This window comes from Eucyclogobius newberryi, unplaced genomic scaffold (genome assembly GCF_026437365.1).
Source record: "Eucyclogobius newberryi isolate DKJ021-1_F unplaced genomic scaffold, fEucNew1.0.hap1 SCAF_19, whole genome shotgun sequence".
Taxonomy (NCBI): domain Eukaryota; kingdom Metazoa; phylum Chordata; class Actinopteri; order Gobiiformes; family Gobiidae; genus Eucyclogobius; species Eucyclogobius newberryi.
In genome coordinates, this window is record NW_027315823.1 from 17,046,139 (window position 1) to 17,072,263 (window position 26,125).

A 26,125-nucleotide genomic window follows, 5' to 3' on the forward strand; every position below is an offset into this window, starting at 1 on the left:
CTGGTGTGGAGTATGACCTGGCAGACTGGATCCTGGACTACCTCACAGACCGACCCCAGTTTGTGAGAGCCCGGAACTGTGTGTCTGACACTCGGACCTGCAGTGTGGGGGCGCCCCAGGGCACTGTCCTCGCGCCCTTTCTCTTCACCCTTTACACTGCAGACTTCAGACATGACACGGACAGCTGTGTCCTGCAGAAGTTCTCTGACGACTCTGCCATCATCGGACTCATCACGGACGACGATGATGCGGAGTACAGAGGACTGGCGCAGGACTTTGTGGACTGGTGTCAGCGGAACCACCTCCTCATCAACGCGGGGAAGACCAAGGAGATGGTGGTGGATTTCCGCAGACGCCACCCCACTGCCCCCTCACCAGTGAACATCCAGGGACGGGACATTGAGAGAGTGGACTCATACAAGTACCTGGGTGTTCATCTGAACCACAAACTGGACTGGACTCATAACACAGACGCACTGTACAGGAAGAGCCAGAGTCGGCTCTACCTCCTGAGGAGACTCAGGTCTTTTGGAGTGACAGGGCCACTCCTGAAGACCTTCTATGACTCTGTGGTGGCATCAGCCCTCCTGTACGGTGTGGCCTGCTGGAGCAGCAGCATCACAGAGAGGGAGAGGAGGAAGCTGGACAGAGTCATCAAGTCCAGCTCCGTCTTGGGCTGTGCTCTGGACTCGGTGCAGGAGGTGGGGGACAGGAGGGTCCTGGCTAGATTCACATCTATGCTGGACCATGAGTGTCACCCCCTGCAGGACACTCTCTCCGCTCTGGAGAGCAGCTTCAGTGAGAGACTGATCCACCCTCGATGTGTGAAGGAAAGGTTCCGTAGGTCTTTCCTTCCTGCTGCTGTCAGACTTTATAACAAAAACTGTTGGTACTGAACACTCGCAATACTGACCTAACCATGTGCAATTCTGTCATATGTGCAATTGCTGTTGGAATTCATGTGCAATTCATGTGCAATTACTATGAAATTCATGTGCAATCTATGTGCTGTCGTGACACATATTCATGTGCAATTACTGTCGTGATCACATGCAATGGTATTTATGTATTTATTTATTTATTTGTCTATGGGAGTTTTTATTTATTTATAGGAGATCTTCTACTGAAAGTGTTTTTCAGACTTCCTATAAGTGATCTGTTCTGTTCTTCTGTATCTACCTCTGTATCTACCTGCGTTGCACCAATGAAATTTCCCCATGTGGGACAATAAAGGAATGTCTTATCTTATCTTATCTTATATATTTAGAGACAACAGCAGAAAGGAGAAGACACAAAGTGATTTAGCTTTTAGCTTGTTAGTTTGTGGAGTGACCGATCCATTTATTCAGCTGTTTTGTACCGTTTTTGGAGACTTTATCATGTGCAAAGTTGTTGTGGACAGCAAGATCAAAGAACTTTTGTGTATTTTGTGTCAGATATATGATCAGATAATAGAAGCTCTTCTAGCACTACACCACACTCTTTGTCGACCAAGGTTGACTACAGCCCTACTATTGGACATAATACATTATTAGTATGGGTTGTAACAACATACTTAATGTCTCCATCCTACTGCAGTTTTTAATCTTTGCATTTCTTCATTGCCGTCTCGGCTTGTCTCTCACAGTTGTGACTTATTGTTCGTGGCTCATGCTTTAGACAGTGAAAGGAGAATCTGATCATATTCACAGTCATGTCCGCGTGCTGAGCTAAGCCCTTGGCCCTTGCCTGTTCTAGTGAGCACAGAGACCGTCTCCTCGGCACAACCAAGGACGTGTTGTTGCCTGGCGACAGTGTCTGGAATGGGATGTGTTGTTGATTCAGTGGCTCATTCAGTCAGAGACATCTCTGATGGGTGCTTTTAATCTGACCACTCATTCATGGTGTGGTGAGCCAGTTGCACAACAAAATGCTCAGATAGATTGTAAGAGATAAGTATGTTATTTATACAAAAAAGATAAATGGTATTAAATATACATTTAAAAAAGTAGAAGGAATGATTAAGGGTATCATACACCAACTTTCTGTCATCATCCAAAGATACTGCACAAATAAAACTGGGGGCTGTCCTATGCCTCTGGTCTGCAAATGTGATGTGTGTTTCAGTTGCTGTGGTTCGATATATGTTTTGTTTTTCTCAGTTGTATGTTCTGGAATCGGTGGCCGAGGAGAGTTGAGTTTGGCTGAGGTCCAGTGTCACCTGGACAGAGAGGGAGCCTCTGACCTGGTCATAGACCTCATCATGAATGCCACCAGTGATCGGATCTTCCAGGAGAGTATTCTGCTGGCCATAGCGCTGCTGGAGGGCGGGAACACGGTCATCCAGGTGAGTTGGGTTACTGAGTTCAACACTTCAAAACTCAACACGTTCTGTCTGACCTCTGGCACAAACTACCCTGTGATTAAATGTAACCTGAGCATTCTCTTCCACTGCGCCTCAGCTCTACCTCAAAAAAGATGTTATCTAACAGTTGTGAACTGGTGTCAAGAGTTGAAATGGTTGCCCTTAAGCTGAAAGTCTATCTGCACAAATGAGAAGAGTAGAGGCTGACAAAGGGAAAAATACTGCTTCATCATGTGCCTCGCTCCCATGTACGCCGTTGACAGTTTGGACAGCGTTTCTTAGTTTAACCATATTTAGGCCTCATACATACTTGCACATGGCATTGAATTTTATAGTACATTTATTTGTAATGGATGACTAAGCTGTTGCGAATGGTCTTTTTACTCAAACAGCTCGTTTGAGTTAGGCCGCCACATGTTGATATAATATCTTTTAGTGTGAGGGGGGTTTGAACTGCCATTTGCCTCTGCAGTGTGCATTTGCATTTCTTCAGTAAGCAGAGCAAACATGCTTCTGTTTACTCTGGTGTTTGTGGTTTGTGTTGTTGCAGATCAGTTGTGTAATTGCACAGAACAATTGCCCGACAAAAGCTGACTCTTAGAGCGCACACACTTATGACGTATTTTAATGCCCACGTGAATGATGCTTAAGGCCAAACATTCCATCATGCACAGTTTCAGAAAGGAGAGCAATAAAAAGCAAGCTCCTATGGTGTGAATTATGTTCATTGACAATGGCAATAAACCTTTTCTGATTCTGATTCAGATTTTTTTTATTTGGCCGGATCTATGCTTCAACTTTTTATCTTCATTTTGGCATCTGTTTTGCCACAATGTGAACACAAGTCCACTTTGTTCAGGGATCCTGTAGGGTTCAGAGTGAATTTACAACATATCACCAGATGCATCACATTTCCCTATCTTACATAACCCAGCCTCCTTTGTGCACAGAAGACTTCTTGTCTCAATCAAAAACAGGACAAAAACAAACTCAGAGATTTCTTCAAGTGGCGTGTTTGTTTGCTTTTGGAGGTAATACAGGGTTGTAGCCCAGCAGAAAATATTCTGAGAAACGGTCTGCAGGAGGCGGAAGAATTCGACTATATTTCATTGTCGTTTCTGGAACTGTTTGACAAGCCCTAGGGATGGGTTACGTGTCATGGCCCACACTGCCATTATCACTGTACTTAGTAAAAATAGGCCCTGTTTTCTGTTTGCATATCTGTGTTGTATACTTCAACTCCATAGTCTAAGATAAACACAGTGAATATCTCAGTTAATGTAACACACATTTGATCTATGGTCTAGAAAGTAGTATAGTGATCCGAATTGATCCAAATAGGAAAAAAAAGAGTATATGATCTAAGCCAAATTACGCTTTCCTTTTTGATCTTTCACTATGTTTACAATGCAGGATTAGAACACTAATTTAAAAAGTATGTTTTAGTTGCATATACTATGCTAATGTCAATCTTAAGTCTTAGTCAACGACCTAAATAGCTCAGTGACTTAAATAACTTAAAATGCATATGTTCAGTAAAATTATGGTATATAATCTGATTATAGTAGAAAAAGCTTCAGTTGTAGTCATCTGGACTCAGTTTGAAAAAATAGACGTTTCGACTCTCATCCAAGAGTCATTGTCAATAACAGAATTTAGGTCGAGAACTCCGATATTAATACTGTTCTGTGGTAAGACCCGCCCATTGGGAGGAGCCTTCCTGAAGTAGAAAGAGTTGTTTGTTTCAACAGAAACTCCCCCCTTGTATCTACCGAGCTAGCCTATTCAGAATCTTAATGGGCTATTAGAATCCTCTTTGTCTTTGTGAGACCCTGGCTCAACCACCCTGAGTACCTGATTAGCATCTGAATGTCCTCTACCTTTCCAGGGGTTCAGTAACCCATTATAAATAACAGGAAGATTAAACCTTAGCCCTCCATTTCTGTTTAAAGAAGATCTTTCTTTTTTAACAAAAATAGCTTCCTTGACTCCTCTTTCAAACCATCTTTTCTCCCTGCTTAAAACCTTCACCTCACCGTCTTCAAACGAGTGATTAGAGGCTTCAAGATGGAGATGCATGGCACTCTGAGGTCCTGAACTAGTATTTCTTCTGTGCTGATAAAGCCTCTTGTGTAGAGGCTGTTTCGTCTCACCTATGTAACGTTCTTTACAACTTTCTTCACTGCATTGGATCGAATAAACTACATTGCTCTGTTTTTGAGTCGGCAACTTGTCCTTTGGGTGAACCAGTTTTTGTCTTAAAGTGTTTCCTGGTTTAAAATAAACAGGGACTTCGTGTTGTCTAAAAATTCTCTGCAGTTTTTCCGAGAGGCCAGACACATAAGGGATAGAAACACCCTTCCTTCTCTGTTCAGTTTCCCTTTTGTCCTGCTTCTTGGTTCTCTTCACTCTGTTGAGAGCCCAAGCGGGGTAACCACAGGCTGAGAGGGCATTACGGACATGTTTTTCCTCTTTCTTCTTGCCCTCTGAGCTGGTGGGCACACCTTGAGCTCTGTGTTGTAAGGTTCTGATCACACCCAGCTTGTGCTGTAGTGGGTGGTTGGAACCAAAGAGCAGATACTGGTCCGTGTGTGTAGGTTTCCTATATACTTCTATTTGGAGTTTCCCGTCCTCTCCTCTGATCGTGGAACAATCAAGAAAGGCCAAGCGATTCTCCTTAGCGTCTTCTCTTGTAAACCTAATATGTGGGTCCACAGCATTGATGTGATCAGAGAAGGTTTCCAGCTCTTGTTTCTTGATTGTTACAAAAGTATCATCGACATAGCGGAGCCACAGTTTTGGGGCTATGCCTGAGAATGAGGACAGTGCCTTCTTCTCAAAGTGCTCCATGTACAGGTTGGCCACTATGGGAGAGACGGGCGAGCCCATGGCACAGCCATGAATCTGTCTGTAAAATTGTCCCCGGAATTGAAAGTAAGTGGTGTTCAGACAGATGTCCAACAGTTTACATATGTGTTCAGGTGTACATATGTGACACCTGAACACATATGTATGTATGTATGCTAAGGAGAATCGCTTGGCCTTTCTTGATTGTTCCACGATCAGAGGAGAGGACGGGAAACTCCAAATAGAAGTATATAGGAAACCTACACACACGGACCAGTATCTGCTCTTTGGTTCCAACCACCCACTACAGCACAAGCTGGGTGTGATCAGAACCTTACAACACAGAGCTCAAGGTGTGCCCACCAGCTCAGAGGGCAAGAAGAAAGAGGAAAAACATGTCCGTAATGCCCTCTCAGCCTGTGGTTACCCCGCTTGGGCTCTCAACAGAGTGAAGAGAACCAAGAAGCAGGACAAAAGGGAAACTGAACAGAGAAGGAAGGGTGTTTCTATCCCTTATGTGTCTGGCCTCTCGGAAAAACTGCAGAGAATTTTTAGACAACACGAAGTCCCTGTTTATTTTAAACCAGGAAACACTTTAAGACAAAAACTGGTTCACCCAAAGGACAAGTTGCCGACTCAAAAACAGAGCAATGTAGTTTATTCGATCCAATGCAGTGAAGAAAGCTGTAAAGAACGTTACATAGGTGAGACGAAACAGCCTCTACACAAGAGGCTTTATCAGCACAGAAGAAATACTAGTTCAGGACCACAGAGCGCCGTGCATCTCCATCTTGAAGCCTCTAATCACTCGTTTGAAGACGGTGATGTGAAGGTTTTAAGCAGGGAGAAAAGATGGTTTGAAAGAGGAGTCAAGGAAGCTATTTTTGTTAAAAAAAGAAAGACCTTCTTTAAACAGAAATGGAGGGCTAAGGTTTAATCTTCCTGTTATTTATAATGGGTGACTGAACCCCTGGAAAGGTAGAGGACCAGGACATTTAGATGCTAATCAGGTACTCAGGGTGGTTGAGCCAGGGTCTCACAAAGACAAAGAGGATTCTAATAGCCCATTAAGATTCTGAATAGGCTAGCTCGGTAGATACAAGGGGGAGTTTCTGTTGAAACAAACAACTCTTTCTACTTCAGGAAGGCTCCTCCCAATGGGCGGGTCTTACCACAGAACAGTATTAATATCGGAGTTCTCGACCTAAATTCTGTTATTGACAATGACTCTTGGATGAGAGTCGAAACGTCTATTTTTTCAAACTGAGTCCAGATGACTACAACTGAAGCTTTTTCTACTATGGAACACGCCTGGACGAATGAGGGATTACACCGACATAATCTGATTATATTTAAGAAAATGTTTGCCTTTTTTTTGCTCCTGTTTGCAATTCTGTTACTTTCTGGTTGGACATGAGCAGCAGCTATGCCCTAGGTAGAGGCAATTCCACAACTGTTCCCTAGCAACCATAATGTAAACAAGGCTAAAAATCGAATTACACAATAGTTATGATTTGACACATAATAATACCTGATAACACACTTATTTTGTTCAATAGATGTTTAAACTATCAGAAATTGCGTTTTAAATTGTCTCGCATTCTGATGGTATATAGAGCTTTTTGTTGACATAGGTAGACGTAACCTTTTTTTTACTTTTATTGTCAATTTGTCTTCACAAACTGCATCTTGACTGATGTAAAACTATAATAATTACCAAGTCTTAACAAAGTCAGGATTAGAGAAACATGAGACAGTGTCATATAGGCACACAGACCGGTACATGGTTCATCGGGACAAGATAGCATGTTTTGACATTACTTCCCTGAACTTTGTTATTCAGAGCTTTTACACAATAAACTGTCTCCTGACTCATGCGACTCATGCAAGCAGACACGTAGCTCACATTTAGTAGTAAATAAGTCTCTCTTGGCTTGTAACCTCAGCCCTTCATCCTCATCTGAGCACAGGCTCACAGGTTATACTTGGTGACAAGAGAGCCCTTTTCCAAAAGTGCTTTATAGAGAGACTATTTAAGCGACTTATATAAGAGAAGACGTGCCAAAGAGCTGCTCACCGAGCCCCCCCATCTTTCTACTCAACACCACCCATATGACCTCAGATCACGGAGCTGTCACAAGAGCAAACAGGTGCCTCTGCTGTTACTCAATAGGCGGGTTGTGGCACGCTGCTCCCGCCGAGCGTGAGTAACACTCCCCCACTTTGGCTCCCCTGACAAATTCACAGTACACTTCTCCTGGAAAGCTTTTATAAGACTGCACATAGGGCTATACAGTATCTATGTTGAGTCTCTTTTACCTTTTAACCCTTTTGAAATAGGGTGCAGCAGTTGGAAAATTGTCTATTGTCTATGTCTAGTTGTCTATGTTAAAATAAAAAATAAAATATATATATATATATATCTCTCATTCAATACGAAAAGCAACAGAACAAAAACAAACAAAATTGAAAAATGAGGGATGTAAAGCATTTCATAATGCAGCTATGGTACCACCATGGAGATACTCATCATTGTGGTGTCTTGAGTACCCTCCCTAGACCTCCATTAATTTATTGTTTATAGCCATTGTTCACTGACAATGACAATAAACCTTTTCTGATTCTGATTAAGGAACAATGTGGCTTTTTTTTGTACAACAGGGCATGAAAGGCAAGAAAGGAAATGGTTCGAGTGCTAGTGGTATAAACAAAACGTTTATAATTCCACTGGGTTTATTCCAAATACTGTGTTGGCTAATGTCTAATATGCAGCAAATCTGTGGCCTAATATGTCAAATCTACTGCAGAGTAAAGAATAAGGAGCCCCCTCAGTGCATTCCCAGGGGGCTTAAAGGACCGGTAGTCTTTTTTTCTACAATGATTCAGCAGATAACAAGTCTGCAATTTGATATACATATTTCAAGGTTGCTCTGATCAGATAAAGAGGGTTAAAAGTGGTATGGACGATTTTTTTCAGCAATTTTTTTTATCATATTTCCTCGTGGCGTGGATAAATCATTTGTCCTGCCACGTATCAATCAGAAAACGCACCTACCGCTCACCTGCAGCAGCGTCAGGCTCGTCCCCACGTTTCCGCGTGCGTAAGCGCATGGATCTATCATAATATAGTTCCCTCAGTGTACAGGGCAAAATGAAGACGGAAAAAGACAGTTCAAGCTGACGCAGAAGTGGACAGAAATCTACGGGAGACGAGCGATGCGATGCGATCTGTTGCGCTAATAAACAAACGCACGTGTGTGTTGTATCAGTCCGCACGGGGGAGTGCGCATGCGCACTTCCGCCTGCGTTCTCAAATCACCGAAAAATCGTCCATACCGCCTTTAAGTCACTTTCTTTAAAAAAGTGTACATGCTATATGTTAAGTAAACGTTATGCACATGCAGTACATGCTGCTTCATTATAAATATTCATTGCTTCTCAGTTTTCTCTTGATTGCCTTAAGTACATTTTCAATCATTTTTGCAGAAATTGAGTTTAATCTGGGTGAGTCATAAGATATGTTTTAAACGCTTCTGTCCCACAGTTGTTGTTTTTGTCTCTGGAGGTTGGCGTCTTTGCATAAGCCTTCTGCAGACTCTTATCAGATCTGTATAACTGAATGACCCTCTCTTGTCCAACAACATAAGAAAAACAACTATTGCATAATGTTTGGAGGGAGGAAAAACAGCCTAAACCTAATTTTGAAAGTATCATCCCACCCAAGAAATGCAGTCAAGTCAAGACCTCACTCTCTCCTAATTCTCACAGTTGCACTGAACCTGGAAAGAGTATTGTGTAAGAGACTTTCAAAGTGCACAGAAACTCTGTATGTGATAACTCCTGCAACCCCTGTTCCCATTTTTGGACTCCACCTCTCACGCCACACACTTGGTCCATGCCGTTCTGGCAGTAAAAAGTAGGGCAGGGTTTTCCTTTCTCCCTCTTGCTGGCCCTGTGTGCTCTGATGTAACAGCGTTAGCACTCAAGCACACTGTGCCCTCACTGTAACCACTCAGCTGATTAGAGCCAGTGCTTATGTAAGGAGGGATTGTCTACAGGAAAATGGGACAGAACATGGTAGAACTGCTGGGAAACAACAGCTTCTCAACTAGACTTTTATTTGTTGCAAGATCTGTTCTGCCTTTACACATACATTAATGCAAAAGTTGGAATTTGATTTACAATGCTTTTAGCATTTGCTCACATGTTAGCGTTGCAGTTTAGAGGAAAAAAAAGCTCAGTAAAACTTCAAATTTATTGCATCCTTTATTCCTTCATTTATACTCGTATAAAATGTGGGTAACACAATCACCTTTTTATCCAGACCATGTTTGCACTTGTTGCATTATGCACAGTCGTTTGATGCCCATGGTAGTTGTCAAGCGGCCAAAAGTGTGTTGTGAGGGCACGGAGCAGATCAGGGTTCAGGTGAAGCCAGAGCTCTTGGCACTGCTTGATGGAGCTTTTGCATCATCTTTGAATAGATCCCTGGCAAAGTGCCCCGCTTATAATAACACGCCATAAAACAATGTATCCTGTTATATGATGCCTTGCAAGTGAAAGTTAATACAAACAGCATTTTTGCACTGTATAATTATGTGTTTACTTTTAATCAATCAATATTATTATCAATATTATTTCCATGCCATATTAAAAAGTGCACGTAATTAAATGATCCTATTCCAATTTCTCCAGAGGTCACTCTTCCAACGTCTAACGGGCGATAATAAATCTGAGAAGTTCTTCAAAGTTTTCTATGAACGCATGAAGCTCGCTCAGCAAGAGATTAAAGCCACTGTGACAGTCAACACCAGTGACTTGGGCAACAAGAAGAAAGATGAGGAGCCACCGGACAAGGACACGCCAGCCCGGAAGAAAGGCATGTTTCTATTGTTATGTCTGATAATTATGTAGTTATGATTTTTATACAGTGTCATTCGCAGTGACCGTTGAAGAGCTATGAAGTTATACATATGGTAATTGATATATTTCTTTGTGACCAGTGAAAGATGTGCCAGTGGTGGCTGTAGTGACTGAGGAGATGAAGGAGCAGCTCGTGGAGGCTTCAGTCGTCACCAAAAAGGCTTTTAACACGTACCGACGCGAGGTGGAGGCTGAGGAGCATCAGGCAGGAGCAGAAGGCACCCCTCTGGCTACAGCTGACAAAGGCCAAGACGAGAACGAGATGAGCGTCATTATCACCATCATGCAGCCGATCTTGCGCTTAATGCAGCTGCTCTGCGAGAACCACAACAGAGACCTGCAGGTAAGTCTTCACTTGACATCACTCTGGTCCCTTTTGCGCTTGTCTGTCAATGTTACAATTGGTTTTGCTGTATTTATGTTATCACCATTTTAGCGCATTTCTGATTACCTGAATATTGTCATCAGGATAATGCAACTACATTTGACATACATTTTTGTCAATATTGTCCTCCCCTAAATGCCCCTAGCTCTATAACATGCTACTTTAAAGTGAATTAGTCTGGTTTCACTATGAGGACCAAGTGTAATATAGATCAGTCAACCAAGACGAGAGACTTCCTTTTTGCACTGATTGTGTTGTCTGACTTGTTGCACCGGGGTTATGCCCTTGCTTCCTGTATGAGCTACTGCATCTACTATGTAGTATTTTAACAGAAGGAGAGGTATTTATCTTTTGAAAAGTAAAGGTAACATTGGACTAAAGAACTAATATGCCAGAATACATAACTAGGACTATTTATGTGTTTACTGTTTTCACTTGTTTCCGCTCGGTCTTGTTTCGGTTCTGTTTTTTCCCAAAACTAAAAGAAAATAAGAATCATTGAGTAAGATAATCTCTTACCAGTAAAAAGTGGTATAATATTAAACGACACAGAGCATCGAGCATGTTCAATGTTTCAGACAACATGATCTTATGTATTTGCCCAGTTTGTTTTATTCAAAATTGTAGAAGTAATACAGTTTAAATATTTTTTTGTATTTTGTATGATTGCGAGAAAGGAGTTTTAGTGCAGTTACACTTACTTTTATTCTAATGGTATGTTTTTCTTTAATTTTACAGAATTTTTTGCGCAACCAAAATAACAAAAACAACTACAACTTAGTTTGTGAGACTCTGCAGTTCCTGGACTGTATTTGTGGCAGCACTACTGGAGGTCTGGGCCTTCTGGGGCTCTACATCAATGAGAAGAACGTAGGACTCATCAACCAGACCGTCGAGAGCCTGACTGAATACTGCCAGGGCCCTTGCCATGAAAACCAGGTAATGCAACACAGAAAGATACGTGTGGGAAGTGTTTTTTTTTTTTATGATCTTATTCTGTTGCCATTCTTCCATCAGTCAGTCCCCAGGGCATCAAATGCAGTCATTTTGAATCATAGTACCAGCTGCTAACGTGATGACAAGATCGAACATAAACATGTCACCAGTCGCCACAACTTTTACCAGTGTTATGTTTTCAATCTTGGATACGCTCGTTTCTTTGTCCTGCGTGGGTGATTTCCTCATCTGTGTCCTGTTGGTTGCCGTCCTTTGCTTAACCTTCTTTGTCTCCACTGGGCAGTAGGTTTGTGTTGGTGCTTTGGAATAACATTATCTTTGCTCACGTGACTGCTCTCCAGCGGCTCATGTTTTGGTCATTTACTGAACTGGGTGAAATCGGCGTGACTTAAGAGCAAACTAGTTAAACATAGGACCCATTTGAACTGATTTCATTTCCTCCTAATCCAAATAGGCTGGAGGTGACAGACGAAAGGTCTTTATTACAACACAATGGTTATTTTGTATTCTTCCTTTTTCCTGTTTATCTGCCTCGTGACAGGTTTTATTTAGAATGTGTTGGTTAATTCTTTAAACACCACCACCATTTGTTGTAAAGATATACGTGTCAGTTATTAATGTATTGGTCAATATGTGCGGGTCCAAATAAAAGTCAGAACCTAATTTTTCTTTCAGAACTGTATTGCTACCCATGAGTGCAATGGCATTGACATTATCATTGCGCTCATTCTCAACGATATTAATCCTCTTGGCAAGAAGAGAATTGACCTGGTGCTTGAACTAAAGGTGAGTAAAAGTTGAATTTGTTGGTGTAAACAGTTGTTTGGTTGGTGTGGGTTGTTAGCACTAACCTTGCCACTGTTTTGTAGAACAATGCTTCAAAGCTTCTTCTTGCCATAATGGAAAGCCGCCATGATAGTGAGAACGCTGAAAGAATACTTTACAACATGAGGCCCAAAGAGCTGGTGTGTATGAAACAACTCAAGGCTTTATTATTTACGAACAAAAACAAAATGTCAGATTTTTGGAAAATTGTTTAGTGACAGTGATGTCTGAAAAAACTATTTTAAGATATAAAATAACAACAGTAGATTATTGAAAGGTGCAGAAAATTCAGTTTTAGGGGTTTTGTGTATTGTAAAAGCAACACCATGGTATGCTGTCTGCATCTAATTGTACGGTTTATCAACACAATATTTGCAAGAAATGACACTTAAAACTGTTCTAAATCTTTGAATGTGCCCAAGAATCCATGCATGTGAATACTTATCTGATACTTGCTGTGTGTAAAAGTGTTTGTTAGAGCTTGTAAATGTCTACTTCCTCCTTTCGTGGCTTGATACTCCAGCTTTAAGCTATAAAGATATTCACTGATAACAGCTGACAATTTAGTTTACAATAACAATTTCATAATGCCCAGCCCTCTAAATTATGACTCTACCCCGAGGTGAAAAAGATGCAACTTTTTATTGTTGTATTTTTCAGGTGGAGGTGATAAAAAAGGCGTACATGCAGGGCGAGATCGAGGTGGAGGAGCCGCCTGAAGGTGAGGACGCTGAAGAGGAGCACAATGCATCTCCACGCAATGTTGGCCATAACATCTATATATTGGCACATCAAGTAAGTATGAGATATGAACGTATTGACACACTCATATCTGCTATTCTGCCACATGCACAGCACACCGCCACACAATGGTCCACACCTTAAGAACACCTGACGGATCATTTTAAGTTTAATTACAATGTGCTCAATTGTAACAGTGATTACTTTTACCGTAGACCACTAACAAACAGCATGTGATCAGATAATGACTAGGTTATGTGTCATTGTCAAACTGTTTTTGCTGGCGTGATTCCAGTTGGCTCGTCACAACAAAGAGCTACAGGCCATGTTGAAGCCAGGAGGGACCTATGGAGAGGGAGACGAGGCTCTGGAGTTCTACGCTAAACATACTGCTCAAATTGAGGTCTGTGGTTTGGTTCAAACACTCACACATCTTATACATAAGCTCATTTCACCCTTGAGAGACAGAAAGGAGCGTTTAGCAAGCTGTATTACATGGGTTATTTGGCGCTCAAACCCGGGCAGATGGCTTCCCTGGGGCCTGGAGACTGGTGTTGGTAGGATATGATGAAGAGGGTAGAGGGGACGATGAGGACGATGTAAGAGACGCAGAGGAGGAGATGGGGAGGTGGTGGGTTGCATCACGGATTGATAGCGGCCGAGCCAACTGCATGAGGGTTTAAAATGGGCCGGACTGGGTTCTGATTGGGTGCAGCGGAGGTGCGCCGTGCAGCGGGGAGGAGTAACTCTGGTGCGTCGATTGAGCCCTGGTGTAGCAGTGGACGTAGATGGGGTGGAGTTAGGTCTTCCATGCTGAATTACGCTAGCTTCATATCTGTGTGTGAACCTGTTTGTCTGTTCTATGTATCTCTGGCCTAGAGTAAAGTCCTTGTTTACTGTAGTATAAGGACAGCCACCTCTACTGTCAATGAATAATTTCTGTGGATAGAGATCATGCTCATTCACTCTAACCTCTAGCCAAGGGGTGGGCAATTTTTCTCCGAGGGCCATATTCGAATCCAGTCAAGTAACGGAGGGCCGGCCCGTGAAAAAAAAAAAAAAAGTACATTTCATAAGCATTACAATAAGACGGCACAGTAAAGGGCTAGTTAAATGTGCTCACAGACTGGTTATTCTTTTTTTCTACATTCACGTTGCGGTCAGATTGCTAGTGTAGGAGATTCTCTTATTTCTAGAGAGAAGCTATCTCATGTGTCTTTGTCTTTGAAGGTTGTACTCTCTTGTAAAACATGTATGTTAATAGTTTGTTTTGACTGTGATTGGACCAGATTGTCCGTCTTGACCGTACCATGGAGCAGATCGTCTTCCCTGTGCCCAATATCTGCGAGTTCCTCACACATGAGTCCAAACTGCGCATCTATTACACCACAGAGCGCGACGAGCAGGGCAGTAAGATCAATGATTTTTTCCTCCGTTCTGAGGACCTCTTCAATGAAATGATCTGGCAGAAGAAGCTGCGAGGTACTCAAGAGGCAACTGGTAGCACAAACAACGTTCCCTGTGCGTGTTTCTCTTTCCTACTTTTATGTCTTAGTTCCTTTTACTCGCCTTTTTCGTGCATCCCTTGAAAACCTCCCAAAAATTCAGAGATCCTGTTGTAAATATTACTGTAGAAACAACACACTATACATTTACCCACTTCAGCACCTATAAATGACACAAAGTATCTAGTTATTAAAGTTATAGATGTGGCGAGTAAATCAAAATAATAAAACCAGGAGTGGAAATTGTGAGGCTCTGGAGGGATGCGGAAAAAAGCATGTAAACAGGAGATGGCATGCAGTTCACATGTGTATACATTGTTGCATACAGACGTTCTAACAACATGTAAAACAGGGAATCTGGAGTTTGTGGTTGCTGTGTTTCAAGAAGGGGCTCATCATATGTATATAGTATTTATTCTACTTGGTGTTTTATTTAGTTATAGTCCTTATTGACTCTTTAAAACAGGTTTTATGATAAAGCCAAGAATAAGACCAGAAGATGTATTAATTTATTATTAGGCCCGAGCGCCACAAGCTGGCGAGAGGCCTATTAATCTCGTAAGGCCGTGCGAAGCACGGCTGCGAAAGTGCGCACGTAGTGTGCACGAAATCGAGCGCGAAGCGCTCGCCCACTTCCAAACACTCACTAACGCACTCCTTCACTCACGCACGCCCCGTGCATACTAATTAGTAGTAGGAAAATGGAACATTACCGTTGTAAACGGGCGAAGCCCGTGCAAAAGTGCGCACTAAACGAGCACTTTACATTGAGATGACGACCGCGAAGCCTAAAAAGCTGAAATTTGGTGAAAATGCTACTGAGGAGTGGGACATCAAAAGTTATCCAAATTACATTGATACCTGTCACGGTCTCTGTGCGGCGAAGCCGCAAACTGTAGCTAGAATTTCAGAAATCTCCCATATTTAAAATTTCTGCCGTTTGCGCAGATAAAGTCCGAATTGCGTCAAATTAGAATCAGTTGTTAAACTCTTTGCCCTAAACCTACTTGAAGTGAAATAAATTCATTTGGCGCCACAGCGCCCCCTACAGATTTTCTATGGAGGTTAAATGTTTAGTTTTGCGAAATTATATGAAATTTAACACACAACTCAATTTTAGCATCCCCATCAAAAAAGTCAATGAGACCCATGTCATAATTGTTATGGCGTTGCCGTAACGATGACCGAAACCTCCCATGTTATTCCAATGGGGAAATCGCCAGAACATGTTTACACTTTAGACTTTCACAAACTCCTCCCAGGGCGTCAGCCCTATTAACCTGAAATTTGGTGAGACTCATCTTCAGGACCATCAAAAGTTATCCACATTTTCATTCAAAGAGTCACGGTGTCTGTGCGGCAAAGCCGCACATTTTGCCAAGAATTCAAAATAAAATTGCTTTTTGATGGTAAAACAAAGGGGAGAAGATGTGACAGCGTCACAGATTCAGCAGTAGGCGTAATAAAAGGACAATTGGGGCGCGTTAGCGCCCCCTCCTCTTGCGGCGGTGTGGCGGCGGCGTGGCGAGGGCCGATCATTGCCGCTTGCGGCTATATTTATTATTATTATTATTATTATTTTTTTTTTTATTCAAAATCTAAATACATCTCCATCCGCCATTTGACCTATTTTAGCTTTAACTGGCTAGATTATTATTATTTTAATCCAAGCCACTTAAAAAAAAATATTTGTTTAGTTTTGACCACTAAAGTAATCGATAGTTGCAGGGTCAAGGTTCCCTTATCTCATCTGGATGTTTTGTCTCTTTCTAGATTATATTAAGGAAACATATAATTTAGAACAAACCTCCAGTATTGACAGTTTGTGCTTTACTTAATTAGCCAACATTAACAATGTAACAATTAATACCATTATTTTCATAATCATCAACCTAAATTACATTAATTGGACTTATACTAGTCTGTTCTGATATTAATGCTGTTATTCAGAGAAAATTTCTAATTACATTATCATTCACTTTGAATTAAAACAAGACTTTGCTTCTGTATCCAGCTCAGCCCATCTTGTACTGGTGCTCCCGGAACATGTCCTTCTGGAGCAGCATCTCCTTCAACCTGGCTGTTCTCATGAACGTCCTCGTGGCGTTTTTCTATCCTCTGGAAGGTGTCCGTGGAGGTCAGTCCATTACCAATTCAGGCCAGTAGTATCCATGGAAACGGTGGCTCATTAACATTATGTAGTATTGGTACAAGGAAGATGAAAAAGTTCTAATTGAGTACGTAGCTTTAATAATCATTATTGTATATTCTCCACGTCTGATTTCTATTTCATTCATAAGATGAGTAAATGCACAGACAGTTTGACTGTGCAACAATTGCAGCTGTAGATTCACTGCTTAGACGGGCTCATTGGCCTCAGTTTGGATGTTTTGTCTATAAATATGAAATACTTATTATTATACATTATTATTATTATTATTATTATTATTATTATTATTATTATTATTATAATATGTTATTATTAGTATACATTATTATTATTATTATTATTATCATATGTTATTATTAGTATACATTATTATTATTATTATTATTATTATTTTTATTATACTTTATTATTATTAATATTAAGAGTAAAAGACATGACTGAGGCTTTCTGTCCATGGTAAAAACACATTCAAATAAAAAAAAAATTGCTATATTTTAGTGGGTTCTAAAGTTTCAGAAACTGATTTTACATCAATTGTACTTTTGGTTATTAGTTTCTTTCTGATATCATTGTGAAGACAATTACCTCTTAATTAAACACTGCCTTTATAGTCGATCATGGGCCATTGAGTTCACTGTGCTGTGGTTTGGGTGTAGCCTGACAGCGCCTGTGTCTCAAGTGGAGGTGTGAAGAGGCTGAAATACAAGCTGTAGATCTGGATCTCACACTGCGATACTGTCACAAAAGATTCTTCTGTTTATAAACTGGCCCTGACCCTGTTTACTGATATATGACCTGCTTTGTTGATTTGAAACTACAACCTCTTTCTCACAGTTATTTTTCTCCTCACGTTAGCTAACCAGGGAACATGACACTATGGAGCTAACTAGCAGAGATACAAAGGTATTGAAGTCCTCTGGATTACACGTGACAGTGTCTCCTCTCACTACACTACACAAGATGGAAGAGGTGTAGTGTAGTGTTTACGATATTTATGATGCAGAAGGAAACATATCCAAACTATTCATAATAATTCTTCTTTGGACACACGAGGTAACTAAGAACTATTTTATCAGAAGTATGCCGCAAAGATGACATTTAGACTCCCTAACTCCCTAAACATGATAAAATGGCATTAATATATAATACTGTCTGTCATCTCTTTAAAGCTGTTGCAGTCAAGGTTCAATAATTGTAGTGCCTGCTAGAAGACATGCATTGTGATCCTCCAGACTTTCTGCTGTCTCATTTGGGGACAAAAAACAGACTCCTAATCTATTATTTTGATCATATCTAGTGCTGAAAGTTCACGAATCAAGTCTTATAAAACATATTATATTGCATATTACTCAATGTGAGCCAAAGGAAGTCATGTTTGGTTCAACTTGTCTTCTTTTTTACTCCATAATCCTACTCGCCCTGCTCCGGATTAAAATGTGCTTAAATGTTTGTTAATATTATGCAAGCTTAAGCCTAAACCGTTAATGAACCTCTATTGACCTTTTTTAGAAATGGCTGGTTAAGCGCAGAAAGAGATGTCTGCAAAATAATAGAACAGGTTGTTGTTTACGAAGTACTATCATTAATGACCAATATCCCTTAATTTTGATGCGCAAGTTGTGGCAAAAAGACATGATTTTGCAATGTAGCTGTCTGGAGTCAGGTCCCATTCAAATGCATTCAGTCATTAATTGTATGTTGAGCACTCTGGTTTGAGTGGTTTACAGTGAGGAATAATAGATTGATCTGATTAGAGCTGCAACGTAAGCAAGGTGAGGGAGATGAATGGGCTTAGGTGTGGTGTGCGCGGTCTACGGCCAATGAATTGAGCTGCAGCAAAGTATTTTTAGACAACTAGAGTTATGCAACGTCTAACTGTCATGTGATGTTTACGATACACACGTCTCAGAGGCAGATGCATCAGAACAGATTAAGATCTAGAATTATTGCATAATTTCCTCGCCCCGAATGACTTGAAATGCAATAATTCTATATTATCAAATATTCTGCCAATAGAAGATATAATATAAAAAACTGTAATAATTATGTTTTTGATGCAGTGTAGCAGTTTATGCCATTAAAAGTATGAGTAATATATTTTAGTTAACAAAATTAAAACTAAACAAAACGTTATCAGAAAGTACCGTGCATCTTTTTGTCAAATAAAATTACTGATATTGTCAAAAATGTATTTAATGGGACGAGTGGAGACTAAATCCAAACTGCACTCTTTGATCCCAGAACCCCAAAACAAAACCATATAAACTCCACATCCAAGTACAAAGTCTGTGTACATCTCATGAAGCAATGTAATCAAATCTGGTTGACTAAAACTGTTATGGATTTAGTCAACTAAATGAGCACATTTTAGTCAACTAAAACTAAAACTATTTGTGACTAAAACTAAAAACTATTTTAGACAAAAGACTCTTACACTTCAGTGTTTATTTTGAGATAAGTTTCTATAGTACTGTCTGTTACTGACTTTAAAATAGTACTTTCACTTCTGGGTCCTGGTGCACAAAAGTGAAAGTCTCTCACATCTTTAAAAAACAACAAGTAAAACAAGCAATGCACTAATAGATACAATAATCTGTAAAAGGCTGTGAATACTTTGTTGAACCACAGATGTTACGAATACAATAATCTAATGTTGTAAAGACTCATTTCTTATATTTCTTGTTCGATAGGGACCCTGGAACCCCATCTCTCTGCTCTGTTGTGGGTGGCCATGTTCGTCTCCCTGGGCATCGTTATTGTCCTGCCTCAGCCTCATGGTATCCGGGCGCTTATAGCATCCACTATCCTGCGCCTCATATTCTCTGTGGGTTTGGAGCCAACACTGCTGCTGCTTGGGGGTTTTAACGTAAGTGAATAACGTGACTGGCCCAGTTTGCCTAATTACCAAACAATATATTATTAAAGTTTGCACAAGAAACTGGAATGACAGTAAAACATGTATTCACCGCTCTATTCAAAAGACCAAAACAATGATTTGCGTAAATTAATGTTATCTGATATTAAACTAAAGTCTTAATCCACTGATTTAACTTTGCAATACTTTAAAATGATCTTTGAGGTAACTCGTAAACTTATGGTAGTTGTCTCCTTGGCTAAATTACTAATCCCATTGACCCAACTGTTATGTTACGCTTTGTTAAATGCTGTAGGTGGTGTGGTATATTTCTGAACATTTGTTGTGTTTTAGCTATGTAATAAAGTGATCTTCCTGATGAGCTTTGTGGGGAATCGCGGCACGTTCACCAGGGGCTACAAAGCTATGATCTTGGACGTGGAGTTTCTCTACCACCTGCTTTACCTGATCATCTGCTCTTTTGGGGTCTTTGTCCACGTCTTCTTCTACAGCCTGCTGGTACGCCTGTGACTCTGCATTACGCTCCACAATTTGTGCTAAATAACACGTTTGGTATTATTGTCTATGTTGATTTTTATGCCACCTCGAACATGCACTGTCTTCCCTTGCACAGCTCTTTGATTTGGTTTACCGGGAAGAGACTTTGCTGAATGTGATCAAGAGTGTGACCCGCAACGGCCGCTCCATTGTCCTGACCGCAGTGCTGGCCCTCATCCTTGTGTACCTCTTCTCCATTGTGGGATACATTTTCTTTAAAGACGATTTTATTCTGGCTGTGGATCGGATACCCAACAAAACACTAGGTATGGACAATCGCTCGCTTGAACAGAATATGTAGCATTAGGGCTGCAAGATTCATCGAAACGTGAATGGATGCAATCACAAAGGCTTCGATTATTTAAGTGCTGTAATTTCCTCCACAAACAACAAAGTACCCTGTCCTATTCAACATGAAAACTGCTAACTCTGTAGTTCAGATCTGTATTAAAAATGTACTGTTTGTCCGTCCATTACACTGTCTTTTTGTCTATTCTCCTGGACACGTTTAAAATGTGAAACTTGAACAAAATCATTATCAAAACATAAATTGTACTTTACTTACTTGACAGAAAAGTTGCAATCAGATATTTTAGGAAATCATGCGGCCCTTTTTGCCATTATAAGCAAGAAAACAGTATGTGAACATCTTCAAGATTCTCAATAGCTTTTTCACTCCTGTATACAGAGTTTGGGGCGAGCATGGTTGGCGAGTTCTTCTCAGGAAGTGCGTGTCGAAAAGAAAGTGGTGAAAACTGCTCATCTGAGGCTACAGCAGATGGTAAGCCAATAGTGTTTCTTTCAACATGCAAAACGGGCCATCCTTTTTAAACGTTGTAGTTTACTATAGTTCCCATTGTGCATTAGCAAGTTATTCGTAGTATGTGACTGTGCAGTTCTAGTATGTTGTAAATTGGTGCAGTGCCTTGAGTTGAAACTGGGTCAAAGAGATCCAATCTGCGTGTGTTCATCTATTAAGGTTCCTAAGTGTTTTTGCGTGACCGGCTGTGAATGTGTGCTGCGTGATGTTATGTGTGACCACGCTAAGTTTCCTATATCCTCTGACTCAGTTCATTTGCCAGAGCTTTAAATCTAGCAGACTGGTGGTCATAGGATTAGGTCAGATTTGGCTAATGTTATTTTTTTTTGTAGTGAAACTCTAAAACCTGATGTGAAGGCTTGTGGGGTCGACAGGTCGGCTCTAAGAGGCTCAGGGGTCTGCTCATTGACGGTGCATTTTGCTGCAGTAACTTCAGAAAACTTGCTGACCCAAAGCGGTGCTAATAAGTCAACCGTTTCAAATCCTCCACAGTATGCGACTGAATGTACCATCACGCTGGGTAATTGGGGCAGTATGCTGACTTCAAAAATCTATTTCTATGATATTTAATCACTAGCAAATTGAATCATGCTGTGTGCGTTGGATATTGGTGTGTTTTTTTTTTTGTTTTTTTTTATTATTCCTTTCTTCTATTTTTATGTCGCTATCTTTAGTGTATTTTCATGATTGCTGTTATCAAAAGCATGTCATGTGGATAATGCCCATGAAGACAAAGCACTGTGTTCAGCTCCAGGCAGGAAGTGGCATATAATTCTGTTGAATTGTCTTAATAGCTGTTGTTGCCGTCCAGCCGTCAGCCGTGGTCATCGAAGACAAGGAGAGATCTTGTGACTCTCTTCTCATGTGCATCGTCACGGTCCTGAGTCACGGCCTGAGGAGCGGAGGAGGTGTGGGAGATGTGCTGCGAAAGCCCTCAAAAGAGGTATAAATACACACAAAAACATCCAAATGAGCAAACCTGTTTTTTTTTACATATCCATGCATGCATTAACAACTATTATCAGTAGTACTGCGCACTACAGAAACTGCATCATGTAAGAAACTCTTTACTTGACTATTCCTAGCAGTATTGTGGCCTCTGGCATTCAAGGTCTCTTTATTATTACATTTTAATATTTACTTTTTATTCTCTTAAAACAAAGGCATCGATGAATACCGACGTCATTTGCTCCATCTGACTCCCTTATTCTTATAAGAGAACCCATGCTAACTGTAACCACAGAGAAGTTTGGTCATGTTTCGATTTTGAACCAGTTCAAGATCTTTGATACTTGCAATATATATTTTACAAGAATAAAGTGTCATGTTCTCTGTCTTTGCCTCGACAGGAACCCCTGTTTGCTGCCAGAGTCATCTACGATCTGCTCTTCTTCTTTATGGTCATCATCATTGTCCTCAACCTCATCTTTGGTGTCATCATTGATACGTTTGCTGACTTAAGAAGTGAGAAGCAGAAAAAGGAGGAAATCCTCAAGACCACATGTTTTATTTGTGGTGAGTGAATTAAAATATCACATTTCATATATACACTCAATTTGAAAGATGACCTTTGACACAATTTTCATTAGTGTTGTATTTGACACAGACTTTACTCTAAGAAGAAATTGTGAGTGTTTCTTAAATTGATACCACACCTTAAGTCTACTATAAACAGCCGGTGTAGTTTAAATGCATATGTTCTGGACGAGTCTACAGAGATTTGATTTCACAGGTCTGGTTACAAAATGGGGGGGTGCTTTTCTGAGTAGCATAAACACCGCAACTCCTCCTCTTCCCAGAATGGTTAGTCATGGCAGGTGCTGCTGTGGAGGAGCGGTTTCCTCTGTTACAAATGGGTTTTGACCAGTACTAGACACTCACTCCGGTCGCTGTCTCTGTCTGTAAGATTGTAACTAAGTAAGATTTGTAATGATAATTGGCTCAACCTCTTGAGTGTGAATTATCAAAATGTCCAAAAGAAACAATACACACACTGCATGTTTGCAATGAAAAAAAATAAAAAATAGAACACGATCATTTTGAAAATAGTTTAGGAATGTTTGTATGACTTAATGTTTATGTTTCATCCTCAGGTTTGGAAAGGGACAAGTTTGACAATAAGACGGTGACGTTTGAAGAGCACATTAAAGTTGAGCACAACATGTGGCACTACCTGTTCTTCATTGTGTTGGTGAAAGTAAAAGACTCTACTGAATACACTGGACCTGAGAGCTATGTGGCAGAAATGATCCGGGTAAGAGCTTTATACTGCATCTCTATCTTATTCAGTCAAATGTAGATCTTACTGCAAATGTAGGATTCAATACAAAAGTAAAGTCCCGGGCCAGATTAAGTGACATTTAGCTATCACATTAGTCTGCTCTGTGAATGCAGACAGAGCCAGGGCTTAAAATATGTTAATCCCCAAAGCAGTCAGCCTCTAATCATCACACTCGGGTCTTAACCTGCATCATACACAGCTCATTGGCATTTCTTTGACTGAATTAGAAGTAGAATTTAAACAAAACTGTACCAGAATCTTAAAAAAAAAAAAATCTTTTTTTTTTTAACTTCAAATTATTATGTCTCTAACAGATAAAATGGCTTTCAATATGAATTGCTTTATCTTAAACAATTCAGACTTTTAATCGTTGCTATGTAACACAATCATATGCTTTTACGGACACAGGATTAGCTGTGGACCTCTTGATTAAAAACAACCCCAGCATCGTGAATGATTAGGAACCACTGAATCTTGATTAAAATTCAATTTATTGCACAGCCCTTTGAGGGAAGTACATTTTCAAATTCCTGTCCCTCTTTGTGTTAGTCTTAAATAATAGTCAAAGTCACTCTCATTTCTCCCATCACTCCTCGCTCACTCTGGTGAGAATATGTTAGTATAGTAGAATAGTATTTTTATTAAAAAGTCTAAATTGTGATATTATTAGGTGGACATTATTCATTAATAAGTTCGCATTATTTTTAACTAACTGGATCAGAAACAAAGAGCCTGTGTTTGTCTCTGAAAGTTGACACATTTTCTTATTTGATGCCACAGGGGGCTCATAGGGGGCTTTTATTACCGTCTTTAATCTGAATCTTGTGAAGAATCACCTGATTTGGGATCAAAGCCCATTCTTTTACCCATTCCTCAAAGTGAGTTCAGTAGTATGTTTGAAGGGGGAGGAACACAAGGTGCTAAAGACCTCAGTGACCCGTCAGCTGACCCAGTCAACCCCAACATTAGCCCAGCCTTTCACAGGAGCTTGACACTGCCCTCAATGCACTCTATGTCCTGTCTACAAAGGCGTCTGTGTCTCTAGTTTCATTTCTGTTTATGTGCAAAGTTTAATCAGTTTTAACAAATCCAAATTAAATTATATAGCGGACGAGTTGGGTATAAAAAAGTTATATACGCTCACTCATCATTACACAATCCAGCATGAAATATGATTTTCTAAAAACGACAACAATACCTGTCACCCCAATGTTAAAACAAAATACTATATACTTCAAATAAATGATCATATTCAGAGCTAACAGTGCTTGCTCCTGTGGTGTGTAAAGTCCCTCTTCTACAATGTTGTTTATCTGATGCTGCAATAATGTGGAGGGAGAATAAAATAAAAGGAGTAGAGAGAGTCATACTCTGACAATGACTGGGATTGACGTCAAAGCTGGCTTTGGGTAAAATGTCACTTCAAAGGTGCAATTGTCTTCGCAGTTTTTTCTTTTTAAAAAAGCGATCTTAAGCAGAAGCAACAGATAAAATAATGTAATAGTCCCCTTTCTATAATGATGCTTCCATGACCAGTTAACACCTCCCTAATGAAATGTGTGAATATTCTGGGCATTATTTGCATATCGGCAGTGAGTGGGCCGTCAGGTGGTTTGTGGCATGACTGTGACGTTTTCTGTTGCTGTTTTAGCCACAGCATCCTGTTTCTCTGTCATCGCCCGTGCGGTTATAATAATGAAAACTGAACTTCCGTCATTTCCATTGAATGTTGTGTTGCTGAGTCTTAAGGTTCTGGCAGCATTTCTCTGTTTACTGGAAACACTCGCATTTGTCAACATTGGAGATGGAAAAAAGGCAGCGCGGCCGGTGAGCGTGCCGTCGAGCGCACTTAAATGAGCTTTTTGGCTCCAGGGACGATTCTGTTACAAACAGCCAGGCAGTCACACATTAGGCTTTTCATGAAACTTTTGATGACCTAAGATAAATGGTTCATATTCACTTTAACTATTTTTTTACTTACTTAACTCCAATGCCAGCAATGACATCGTTGTTTTATCATTGTTAATTATTTCATGTTGCACCGAATGACATAAGCAAGTTCCTATGTTTGTGAATTCTGTTCATTAGCAATGGCAATAAACTTTTTTCTGATTCTGATTCTGACAATTATATACATTATTAGGATGATTTTTGTCCTGGTCAAGAGTATTCTATAAATACTAGTCAAAAAGCGTCGACACAGACCTAACCGGGAAGTCCAGAATTCTCTTCCAGAACACTTCCAGAAGTGGAACTGAAAAGATTAAAATTGTATTAATTTTATAATAGTACTTTAAACAGTGTTTTATATCACTGTCTCTAATCATATTTGCGAGCAGAGAATACATACAGGAAACAAATCTGGATCAGGGTCAAAAGAGAGCTATGGGTTTAATATTTTGAATAAATCATTTACTTTTACCTTCCTGTTTTTCTGCTGTATTTGGCATATTTATGGAAGAAGGTAAATAGACAGCATTCAGGAAGTGGAACATGTTCACAACATCTTTTGGTCCTCTCAGAATGACTCCTATGTGCGCATCATCTTAGTGCTGTGTGATTCCCCTGGACGTCTGTCTGACCCAGGTGTGGTTTGTGGTTTGGACACCACCTCAACCATCTCCAAAGCAACCGCTGCAAGCTGAGGGACTTTTTATACAGATTGTTAGTATCTGATCTCAGTGGCTACACAACAGCTTCTGCTTCATTCATGCTACATGAAGGCTAGTACTTCTGCAATCTAAAAACCATGGCACTTGTATGGAATATCTGTGCGAGTGTGAGTGTGTGCTGTGTAGTATAAATACAAGGGAACGCCATCACATGACTTCAAACAGCGCACACAATGGCATGTAGTGGCCGAGTGCCAGACAAGATAGCAGTGTGAAGGAATGGCGTCCTTGTGTCGTTCTTTT

The 26,125-nt window shown here is 40.4% G+C and overlaps 1 protein-coding gene across 1 annotated transcript in view; it reads left to right on the plus strand.

Moving 5' to 3' along the window:
- The window catches only part of itpr1b (inositol 1,4,5-trisphosphate receptor, type 1b), a 64,113-nt gene that overhangs the window by 34,244 nt on the left and 3,744 nt on the right, over positions 1–26,125 (plus strand). The window contains exons 44-60 of the mRNA XM_072451923.1: positions 2,142–2,326; positions 9,887–10,070; positions 10,195–10,457; positions 11,238–11,438; positions 12,132–12,242; positions 12,326–12,421; positions 12,942–13,076; positions 13,318–13,425; positions 14,312–14,543; positions 16,542–16,664; positions 19,388–19,563; positions 19,906–20,070; positions 20,186–20,375; positions 20,798–20,890; positions 21,724–21,872; positions 22,279–22,444; positions 23,023–23,183. Of these exons, the coding sequence (XP_072308024.1) occupies positions 2,142–2,326; positions 9,887–10,070; positions 10,195–10,457; positions 11,238–11,438; positions 12,132–12,242; positions 12,326–12,421; positions 12,942–13,076; positions 13,318–13,425; positions 14,312–14,543; positions 16,542–16,664; positions 19,388–19,563; positions 19,906–20,070; positions 20,186–20,375; positions 20,798–20,890; positions 21,724–21,872; positions 22,279–22,444; positions 23,023–23,183 (2,738 nt within the window). The remainder of the gene's footprint in view (positions 1–2,141; positions 2,327–9,886; positions 10,071–10,194; positions 10,458–11,237; positions 11,439–12,131; positions 12,243–12,325; positions 12,422–12,941; positions 13,077–13,317; positions 13,426–14,311; positions 14,544–16,541; positions 16,665–19,387; positions 19,564–19,905; positions 20,071–20,185; positions 20,376–20,797; positions 20,891–21,723; positions 21,873–22,278; positions 22,445–23,022; positions 23,184–26,125) is intronic.